General features: G+C 41.6%; 1 protein-coding gene across 1 annotated transcript; it reads right to left on the bottom strand.

Annotated features, from left to right (window-relative positions):
- Nucleotides 1–463: 463 nt before the first annotated feature.
- On the bottom strand, nt 464–2940 carry LOC128869334 (apolipophorins-like). Its single transcript, XM_054111869.1, has 3 exons — nt 1288–2940; nt 969–1189; nt 464–902 (listed from the first exon to the last, which is right to left on the bottom strand). Exons 1-3 carry the CDS (start codon nt 2521–2523, stop codon nt 479–481), a joined length of 1881 nt encoding a protein of 626 aa, XP_053967844.1. The 5' UTR covers nt 2524–2940; the 3' UTR covers nt 464–478.
- Nucleotides 2941–11953: the final 9013 nt, after the last annotated feature.

The following is an 11953-nucleotide window of genomic DNA, read 5'->3' as shown; positions in this document are numbered from 1 at the left end:
CATCGAAAGTGAAGACTTGATGGCCATCGGCGATATGACCATGAAGATTAAAGTCTTGGAAGAATATCCAAGATTTTAGATATTCCTCGCTGAAAATATGTTCCCAGTTCTCATTGAAGAAGAAATTAAAAATGCTAAAGCGGAATGATAAGACGCTTGGGAGTTTCTCAAGTATGTCAAATGATTCCGATGTTGCACCCAATAAAGAGGTAAACATTTTGCCGGAAATGCTTGATGGTAAATTTACATCCAAATTAGTCCAAACAGAACCTACAGCTTGCATTAGGAGTTGCGTCAGCTCTTGAAAAACTTGCTCATCATTTATTGGCTTATTAGTTAGCTACGCCTCAGCATATTCACGAAATTTGTTGGAATTCGGTACCTTCTTGAGTTAATGGTAAAATTTGCAATTGTTCAAAGAGATTGCTTAAAAACTTTAAAGTATTATCCAAAAGGCGAAGGTTTTTCAAACGGTTCTTCAATTCACTTTGGAACGCATCAAGTTTGGGAATTTCGTAAGATATTCCCTCAATTCCTCGGAGAACTCCTCAATGATCTCGGCTACTACTTTAATAAGTTCTTGAATAGCTTCATTCAGTGGCTCCAATGTATCATTAATGGCTTTGCCATAATTTTTTAACGCAGGCTCGTATTCTTCCAATATGTTCCAAGCATCTTGGACCAGTTGAGTTAGAATATTTACTATTTTCACGCGCAAATCTCCAAGAACTTTGGAAGCGGTAACCAACAGGTCTTCCCATGCTGGTAGCACGGTTTCCTTTAATGTATTTTGCAAGTTTTCATAAAATTCTGCAATGGACTTGTGCACGTTTTCAAAGAATGCAGTAGCAGTCTTTGATACATCCTCAGCAATTTTCAAAGCCCTACTGTAAATCTTCTCACTGAAATATATATAAAGATTTATATTAAAAATGTTTAAAAAATGTATACTACCCTCGTTAACTTACTAGCTTTCATTAATCTGCTTTAAGGCCGGGTCGTTCGCTAGTTCGTTAACGATTTCGTTGAGACTTTCCTCATAATTTTCCTTCAGCTTCGAAAGATCGGGTGTGCTACCCTTCAACAATTGTGTTTGCTTATTGACCATTTCGCGTAGATGTTTAAATCTGCTCTTTATTTCTTCAATTGTTGCATCTGTATCCTTTTTCATTTCGGTTTCAGCAACAGTCTGTAAGAAATTCAGGAAATGTATTTGTAAGAATACATTGATTTCATCTGCACAATATTATAGTTTAATAATTAATAAGTCATTTTCAGTTAACCTACCAGAAATGATGTGATGTCATCGCGGTTGCTCGAGTAGCTTGTTTGCAAAAAGTTGACAGCATCTAAAGCCACGCGACCATTGAATAGTTGCTTATCAATGCCTTGAATACTAACATTAAATTCCCTGCCAAGTTTTACAGCGGCGTTCAGATCGAGAAGACCCTTGCGTTTAACAGTGAATTTTGACTGTGAGGGCTGTAACTCGCTGACGAGTTCAAATGGAGCTTGGCTGAACAGTTGCAGCTTACTATCTATCTTCACTGCGTATTTTTGGCGATTGAAATCGACTGCCACCTGTAAAATGGGCTCATTCAGAACGTACACGGACACATCAGTATGCTCCATTGTAGCGTAAACGTGGGCAACAGCTTTCAGATCTGATGCACCACTATGCAAAATGGCACCCGCACTGAACATTTGTGAGTCCACGTTAACCGCTGTGTGACCGCTGAATTCGTATTTAAAACCCAGACCGGTGGAATGCAATGTTTCCAAAGTAGTAATATTAAAACCATTGCCTTGGTTGATGCTTTGTGTGCGCAGGGAACTGATAATCTGTTGTTCCGGATAACGGAATATGTCCAAAATAACTTCGCTGTTAACAATCTTTTGCTGGCGGTTAACATCAAATTTCCCAGAGATTGTCAATGGACGAATAGTTGGATGTTCAAACCTCATTTCACTGTTTACATTTATGTCTAAGAGCTCAGTACCAGTTATATCAGCAACAGCCTTTAGACGAGTAACATCATTTGGTTTGTTCATTTTATCAAAGTAGAAGATGATTGAATTCTCGTAATGTCCAAAGATTTTTCCTTGCCCGGGGAATAGTTGCTTTACTTCTAGTAAAAGTTCCCGATGAGGTAATGTGACCTGAATATTAGAGTTGGTTGGCAATATGTTGGCGACAAACTTATACTTTAAGTTATTATTTGACACAATTTGTGATTCGAGGCTATATTGAAGCTTCAATCCTTGAGGAATAGTCTTTGATTGGAATTCAAATTCGTAAGGATAGCCAAGTTCCCGCAAATCTATTACAATAAGTAAGGAATGTTGCGGCGACTCTATTTCTTGGCCATTTTGGGAGACAATAGACTGCAACTGCACATTGGTACATTGTTTCTTCTCCTCACATATTGATAATTTAACATCAACTTCCTTGTTCGTAATTTTCAAAGTAGACACACCTTTTTTTGGACCAAAAGTGCCATCCAAGGTATATGAGAACCCCATTTCTTTGTCAACATTAACGTCATAAATTTGATGTATGAGTCGGAAATTTGTCTTCTGTAATTTTCCTTTATATTGTGCCTGGCCCTGGCCTTCAATAATGCTCTTGCTCTTTTCCTTTTTATGCGAGTAAGTCGCGCTGCCAGCAAAAATTACATCCTGTGCGATTTTCAAATGGAATACTATAGATTTACCCTGGGATCGCACATCAAGGTCGTAATTTTGAAGATTTAATTTTGCCGAATTCAAATTTGCTTGAATGAAGAAATCATCAAAATTCTTATATGATGATTCTGAGTTATAGGAGAAATCTAATTCAATCACATTTTTTATTTCAATCGAAAGCTTCGATTTGTGATCTCCTAAAATTTCAAAAAGGCCCACAAAAACTATAGGACCACTTTTTGGAGTTTTGACAAACAAATCACTTTGGTACGGATTATTGCGAAACGCTGGTCCACTGGAATGAACGACAGTACTGGACGGCAAAGTCTCTCTCCCACAACAAATCCAACACCAAATTTGCGCTCCTTTACATGGCAGCTGTGGTAGATGTGGTTAGGTCCAATGGTTTTCTTGCCTTGCCCGGTTCATCGCGTCTCCTAAATGACAGAGATGTCAGACTTTGTTCTTATAAGAAATCAATTAGCTGGGCAGAGAGATTGCGGTGACCAATATATCTCTGAACTGGATCCTTTGAAATTAAAAAACCAAAAAGATTTCGCTAAAGTAATGTTAAATTAATAAAGAAAAGAAAAAAAAAACCAAATAAATTTTTTAGACAAAATGGCGGCTTCTCAAAAAAAATCGATTTTTGACCAAAAATGAAAAAAATATTTATCGGTGAGAAATATCTTAATATTAATTTATAATAAATATATTTAGAAGCTCGTGCTAAAGTTTGAGATTAATCGGTTTAGTCGTTTTCGAGTAATGTTGGTCACCGACTTTAAAAACGGAAAATGGTGGCTTCTAAAAAAAAATTTATTTTTGACCAAAATTTCGGCTTTTAACTGTTTATGAAAAAAATATTTATCGGTGAGAAAAAATCTTCGATTAATTACTAAAAAATGTATTTAGAAGATGGTGCTAAAGTTTGAGACTAATCGGTTTGGCCGTTTTCGAGTAATGTTGGTCACCGACTCTGAGAACACCATTTTGAGAAAAATGCGCTGCCGCTCCGGCCTTGTACTTTCAAGCACTCTGAAACGCTTTTTCAAATTGGCGTGTTACTTCGAAAATATTGACCAGAACGATATTAAATTTTCTGTGTGTATTCCGAAATATTTGTACAATAAGAAAAAAAAATTTACAGAAATGTAATTTTCAATTGAAATGGTCACCGTTTGCTTTTACACATGCTTTCAAACGATTAGGCCATTCAAATATTGATATTGCAAACATTCTCGAAATATTAAGTTTTTTCAGCAATTCGTAAATCTCACTTGCATTTGTACTTCACTTATTTAATGCAACAACTGTAATGCGATTTTTCTAAGTTCCCCACACCATTGTTAACAAGCGAAATTTGCCACAAAACTGAGTTAATGTATATGCATTCATATACGAACAAAAGCAAAAATAACAGAATTTTGTTCTGCGAATTCGTTGCGAGAAAGTTGAGAACTCCCTCTGAGGACGAGCTTTTGGCTTCTAGTCAAGAGACAGTTGATGGCAAATCTAAGGGCCACAGCACGCCATCTACTATAAATGAACCCTCTACATCCGCTGATGCCAAAGTAGCAAATGCGTCAGAATGAAGAAAAGGCCCGTCCAGGTATAAGCTTAACCAGGGGTCTCTCGCAATTCTCAAAAGGATAAGAGAAAATTAGGCCGAAGGTAAAACTCATCCAAAAGGCGTGGCTATAAGGCAAAGTGACAAGAACTGGTCGACGAGTTCCGGACGTTCCCGGCCACACAAAATACATGAGTCGCAAAGCGCAATCGCTCGGAGATGAACGATCGAGATGAACCCTTTTACTATTTTATTATTAATACTAACCTGCCTGTATGTAACAGGAGTAATACTCCCACTTTCTCCTTTCCTAGTACGGAGGAGTTTAGGGGATGGGCGGAAGTGAGTGATGATACTTTACTCTCTGAAAACAGTTCTGTAAGGGCAGACGATTAGAGGGTCTCCAACCAAATTTATTTTTCGGATCACAGCTGGATCCTCTATCACCAGGATCTTGAGGTAGATCCACCCTTCTTCTCTCTTTCTTAATTGGCGCGATAACCGCTTACGCGATTTTGGCCGAGCTTAACAAAGCGCGCCAGTTGTTTCTTTCTCGTGCTAACCGGCGCCAGTTGGACACACCAAGTGAAGCCAAGTCCTTCTCCACCTGATCTTTCCAACGCAGAGGAGGCCTTCCTCTTCCTCTGCTACCACCAGCTGGTACCGCATCGAATACTTTCAAAGCCGGAGCGTCTGTATCCATTCGGACGACATGACCCAGCCAACGAAGCCGCTGGGTCTTTATTCGCTGCGCTATGTCTATGTCGTCGTAAAGCTCATACAGCTCATCGTTCCATCGCCTGCGATATTCGCCGTTGCCAACGTGCAAAGGTCCAAAAATCTTACGCAGAATCTTTCTCTCGACCACTCCAAGCGTCGCTTCATCGGATGTTGTCATCGTCCACGCTTCTGCGCCATACGTTAGGACGGGCATGATGAGAGTCTTGTAGAGTGTTAGTTTTGTTCGTCGAGAGAGGACTTTACTGCTCAGTTGCCTACTTAGTCCAAAGTAGCACTTGTTGGCAAGAGAGATTCTACGTTGGATTTCAAGGCTGACATTGTTATCGGTGTTAATGCTGGTTCCTAAATAAACGAAGTCTTTTACAACCTCGAAATTATAACTGTCTACAGTGACGTGAGTGCCGATACGCGAGTGCGCCGACTGTTTGTTTGAAGACAGGAGGTACTTCGTTTTGTCCTCGTTCACCACCAAACCCATTCGCTTTGCCTCTTTATCCAGTTTGGAGAAGGCAGAACTAACAGCGCGGTTGTTAAGGCCGATGATATCAATATCATCGGCATACGCCAGCAATTGTACGCTCTTATAAAATATTGTGCCTGAGCGATTAAGTTCTGCGGCTCGTACTATGCTCTCCAACATCAGGTTAAAGAAGTCACACGACAGCGAGTCACCCTGTCTGAAACCTCGTTTGGTATCAAACGGCTCGGAGAGGTCCTTCCCAATTCTGACGGCGCTGCTGGTGTTGAGCAACGTCATCTTACATAGCCGTATTAGTTTTGCGGGGATACCAAATTCAGACATAGCGGCATACAGGTAACTCCTTTCCGTACTGTCGAATGCAGCTTTGAAGTCGACGAAAAGATGGTGTGTGTCGATTCTCCTTTCATGGGTCTTTTCCAAGATTTGGCGTATTGTGAATATTTGGTCGATGGTAGACTTTCCAGGTCTGAAGCCACACTGATAAGGTCCAATCAGTTGGTTGACGGTGGGCTTCAGCCTTTCACACAATACGCTCGCTAGAACCTTATAGGCGATATTTAGAAGACTAATCCCGCGGTAATTGGCACAAATTGCAGGATCGCCCTTCTTATGGATTGGGCAGAGCACACTTAAATTCCAATCGGCAGGCATGCTTTCATCCGACCATATTTTGCATAGGAGCTGATGCATGCACCTTACCAGCTCCTCGCCGCCATGTTTGAATAGCTCAGCCGGCAGTCCGTCGGCGCCCGCGGCTTTGTTGTTCTTTAGCCGTGATATTGCTATTCTCACCTCGTCATGGTCGGGTAACGGAACGATAATTCCGTCGTCAACGATTGGGGTATCGGGATCTTCACTTTCTCTATGACATGCGCAGCTGTCACTGTTTAACAGGTTCGAGAAATGTTCCCTCCATAATTTAAGATTGCTCTGTACGTCAGTCACCAGATCACGGTCTTTGTTCTTACAGGAAAACGCCCCGGTCTTAAAACCTTCTGTAAGCCGCCGAACTTTCTGGTAGAATTTTCGGGCGTTGTTCCTATTGGCCAGCATCTCAAGCTCCTCGCACTCACGTATTTCGGCCTCACCTTTCTTCTGTCGGATAATACGTCTCTCTTCCTTTTTCAGCTCTCTGTAGCGATCCCACATGGCTCGCGTTGCGCCCGATCGCAGCGTGGCTCTATAGGCGGCATCTTTTCTTTCGGCGGCAGCATGACATTCCTCGTCGTACCAGTTGTTTTTTCGGGCTCGCCGGAATCCGATTTCTTCTTCGGCGGCGGTACGTAGGGAACGAGAAATGTTGCTCCATTGTTCGCGCATGCCGGTGTGTTGGGCAGTGCTCTCCGAGAGCAGGAGTGAGAGTCGAGTGGCGAATCTTCTGGCTGTCTGTTGTGATTGCAGCTTTTCGATGTCGAACATTCTTTGCGTAGGTAGATGTACGTTTTTTGCTGCATAGAGGCGTGTGCGCAATTTGGCTGCAACAAGGTAATGATCCGAGTCGATGTTGGCTCCTCGGATCGTACGTACATCTAATACACTAGAAGCGTGTCTTCCATCTATCACAACATGATCGATCTGGTCCACCCTTACCTTATCGAAATTCATTAGGAACACATTGGCAAACGTTCAAAGGTGTTGTACATAAATAATAGGATAGGAAGAATTCCGATCAACCAAATCACTCTCATGGAAAGCATTGAGAGTAAGGTTACAACATTTGATAAGGCATTAAGTAGGGCCTACAAAACGTCGTGTCCTATTAAATATAGTAAATAAAAAACTCATCCTCCCATCCCTTGGTGGAGCAGTGAGCTCTTAAAATTAAAGGAAGAATCTAGATCGAACTTTAACCTCAGCAACTCAACAGACAATTGGGAATTGTACAGGAAAAGTCGGAGGCAGTAAAAGAAGACAATTAGGGCCACCAAGGAAGAGAGCTGGTGAGACTTTCGATCATCTATTGAATCTACCATGGTGCTCTCTAGAAAACAAACAATATACCATGGCGACATTCTTGGATATACTCGTAGAAGTCGCCTTTAATAACGTTAGCACTGATGCCATCCAACGGGCGTTGATACGCTTAGGGGTGGAAAATTGCATTAGTTGTTGGGTAATCTCCATGCAAGAAACCACGATAATCAAAGCTAATATTGGAAATACCAACATAGCCAAGAGGGTCAATAGGGAAACTCCACAAGAAGGGGAGTTTTCACCACTTCTATGGTTATGAGTGATAAGAAAAATCTTGATTAAACATCCGTTGGGAACCGGGTCTGGCCAGACTTTTCTTTTGACTTTGGACGTCAATTTAAAAATGCTCTATTTTAGCTAACGACTTGAGCTTCTAGGTAGCTTCCTAAAATTTGACAGGACGAAAAAAGCCGGAGCCGGGTATTCAACCGAAGGTTTTAAAAAAGGTGTTCAACGGAGGGTTAAACTTGATAGATGTGGAATCAGGACTGTGACCTAACACGATCAGCGGGATCATCATATCCAGCTACGTGAGCTCAACTCTTGAGCTACAGGCTTTGGCTTAAGTTTGAACCCCCGTAAAACAAAACTCATGGTTTTTAAAACCAAATACAAGGCATCCAATTTTATTCCCAACTAATTAATGGACAAACTCTCCCAATTTCCCCCAAAGTGAAGTACTTAGGGGTAATCTTGGACTTCAAACTTAGCTGGAAACTGAACATTGAAAAACGGGTAAGGAAAGCAGATATTTCTCTGTATGCCTACAAACGTGAGATTGGGAAGATGGGGCCTTCAATCTAAATCGAGAGTTGTACCGGTTCGAGCATGTTCATCTGCCTTGCAGTTCCCTGCTATATTCATGTGGCCTGGCTCCCAAACAAGGTGTACTTTGTAGTATTTTGATACGTCATTTAGAAGTTTAAAACATTCTATGACTGTTTTTGACGAGTGCGTTTTATATTCTAGCGCTTTTATAGCTGCTTGACTGTCCGAGTATATCAAGACTTCATTTCTACATAATACTCTCGTTTACATTACCGTAAGTCCCTCTGTAATGATAAGGTAGGCGAAATGATTCGCTAACTCCGCGTTTATCGGAGTAATCGGAGTGTATAGAGGTTTAAATCATTTTCTTCAACAATAAGCCCGTTATCCCATTCTTAATGTGACGAATGATTTATCTAAGTTGATATCCTTGGTCTTACAGAAATCCATTGCAACAAGAAAGAAGGGGAATTTTTCTAAAATTGAAGAAAGTCCCCTCTAGTTTGTTCTGAGTAAACCGATTTCTTTTAATCTGAGAGCTGCCCTGGCAGCTGTTTGCTTGCCGAATTGCTTTATTGGTAATAGGTTAAGCATAATGTTTAGTGCCTCTGTGGGTGTGGTCCTCAGGGCCCCGCAGATGCACAGACTGGTGTTTTTTATATACAGGGCCGTCGAGGTAAATCCGGAATGTTGAACTTCAAAACAAAACTATTGGATATTTACTCAAAAATTATTTTATTTGCACTTAACTTTGTATAATGTGAGTACACATATCATAGTTGAAAATTTTTCAATGTAACCTCCATCTCGTGCAATTACCTGCTACAGCCGGGACCTGAAGCGCCCATATACGCGAGCTACCTCCTCTTTGTCCATTGTGGTCATCACTTCCTCGATGGTTGTCTTCAGAGCATCCTTAGTGTTATGAGGCTTCGCGTTAACTTTTGCTTCAACTGTGCCCCACACGTAATAAGCAAGAGGATTGCAGTCTGGGTTTGAAGTGGCCAAAAATCTAGTGGCCAGTGGTAGGGTAGGTTGTTCTGGAGCCAAGCCCGAGTCTTCTTTGCCTTGTGAGCAGGTGCGGAGTCCTGCTAAAACACATATTCCCTTCCAGCAGCCACGCGGTCTATCCAGGGCTGCGTTTTTTTTTTAAGCCAAACCACTCAATTATCTCTTTAGGGCTTTTTCCGGCGCGAAGTGACTCTAGTATCGCAGCTCTTTTGTCCTGCTCTCGACTCATCATTTCACTAGCACTTACTCCGGCACTCCAATGTCAATCAGGAAACAATACACTAAAAATGTGCCCCTTTATCAGCGGTTTTAGACTTAACGCTAACTTAGTACTATTAGCTGTTTACAAGAATAGAGCCCTATTGTCGCTCTTTTTACTCTATCTTCGACATATGACTTCCATTTTAGTTTTCTGTCTAATATTAGACCTAAGCAGCGGGCCTCATCGCTAAATGACAGTGCCCTTCCACCCCTAGAGTCTAAGGAGTTATTTTTGGAGTTCTATGTTTCCTTGTAAATAAGATAAGTTCAGTTTTGTTGACGCTTAGCCCATTTGCTTGTGACCAGTTTTCAACCATGTTTAGTAAATCTTGCATGATTTCACAAAGCGTATTTGAAAATTTCCCTCTCACAACCATTGCAACATCGTCCGCATATACTACGACGTGTTATCCTCTCTGTTCTAGGCTCTTAAGCACGAAGTTTATTGCCAGCACACAGAGGAGAGGGGACAGCACTCTGCCTTGAGGTGTTCCTCTACTGACTCTTTTCCTGATTTTCGTGGCTCCTAGGATTGCAATCACAAATCTGCTCATGGGCATGTTTTTGATGAACTCAACCAGAGCACCAGAGATCCCGAAATCAGCCAGTGCCTTTATTATGGTGTCCGGTAGGATGTTGTTAAACGCGCCCTTGCTATCAAGGAAGGCTACCAGTGAGTATTCCTTATTTTAAATTGACTTCTCGATTTCTGTAGCAAGTGAGCTAAGTGCTATTTCTGTAGATTTCCCTTTACAGTACGCAAGTTGTGAGATACTGAGCTTGTTAGGATTGATGTTAGCTTTAATATACTCTTCTATTCGGCTTTCTAATGTGTTTAGCAAGAAAGAGGTGTTGTGTGTGAACTTTTTCCTGCCTTAGGAATGAAGACAACTTGTACTTCTTTCCATACTGACGGAACACTTTTAAGTTCAGAGCAACCTTCAATATAGTCATTAACTACTCCATAATATAGTTTAGTGAATGTTGTATTTGGGCAGGGAATACTCTATCTGGGCCCGGTGATTTAAATGGCTTAAATTGTTCACTGCCTAGGTTATCTAAGTTTCAGTGATTGTACATTGTCATAATTAGGTCTTTCTACTTGATTGTTGATTAAAATATTAGGCGATTCGTTGCTGGGAAAGTGTGTGTCCACTAGTAACTTCAAAGTTTCATCACTCGAGATAGTCCAACTCTTACCCGGTTTTTGGAGGTATCCGGAAGAATATTGATTTTTTGAAAGGATCTTGCAGTCTAGAGTCTTCTGCAATTCCTTCGATTTCTCCACAGAACGTCCTCCAACCAGACCTTTTCGCTTTCCTCACTTCTTTTTTGTAAATTCTTATTTTACTATAATAGCAATCCCAGTCTTTACACTCTCGTGTCGCTTTTGCTCTGTTAAACTGTCTTCTGCTGTCATTTCTTAATGTTGTCACGTCTTCAGACCACCATGGCGGTTTTTTCTTCCCCTTATACTTAATTATAAGGCAGGCCTTATTTAGCTCAGTTCTACAAACCTTTGTAAGGATTTTTACGTCCTCATTCCTTGACTCTCTATTTTCAATAGTGATATTTTGGGGACTAGGAAGTCTTTCCTTAGGTCCTCGTTTATATACGTGCCAATTGGTCTTTTCAAGTTCTTGCTGACAGGAGGGGCTCGTGAGCTGCTTCCCGCAAACTTTATTTCTATATAGCGAAGATCGGAGTATGAGTGATCATTCAGAACTCTCCACTGCCTCACCTTTCCGTAAAGGGTGTGACTTGCTAGCGTAATATCAAGCAGATGTTGCTTCCGCTCACTTCCCAACTAACTGTCGTAGTATCTGCGTTACTGAATCATGGTACGACCCTTAATCTTCGCACCCAGGCGGTGGGCCGGGGTTCTCCAGTATAACCCTTTCCCTTAGCCCGGCCTCAACCCATTTCCATTGGGCCTTGGGAATCGAAACTTCAGGATGGCTTTCATCCAAAACTCCTCTGATAATGCGTTCTTTTGCAACCTCCGCAAAAGATTTTTTGAGCGTCACGCCAATGGTTTTGTGCCTTTTTGCGTTTGGCTTAGTTTCCAAGGATCGTTGTCGGAGCAGAATGTACTGGTTTGAAATCGGGCTTGAAGTTAGGAATGATTGCTTTCACTCTTTCAATCGCTTCGTTCAACTCCTGTGCGAGTAAGTGTTCTTTCGGTTGGGTTTCGTTCACCCTCCTTAGGAGTGTTGGAGCGTTTCTGCGATACTGGTAGCTCACTTTCGCTGGATCATCCCCACAAGCGGCCATCTTACGGTACCGGAGCTAGCAGTAGCTGTGTTTCCGGTAGGGGCCATTTTTGGGGGTTGAATCGCAGTTGACTGGCGGGCTAGTGCACTTCTGCTTGTGCTTGGACCTATGCCCAGTACTGTTGTTGGTGTAGTTACTGGCCTGGCTTTCGCTCCAGCTGTCACTATTTGTTTTGAACGACTTATTAA

This window comes from Anastrepha ludens, chromosome X, assembly GCF_028408465.1.
Source record: "Anastrepha ludens isolate Willacy chromosome X, idAnaLude1.1, whole genome shotgun sequence".
NCBI lineage: Eukaryota > Metazoa > Arthropoda > Insecta > Diptera > Tephritidae > Anastrepha > Anastrepha ludens.
The sequence above is the reverse complement of the archived record's forward strand: the minus strand, read 5'-3'. Positions and strand labels throughout refer to the sequence as shown.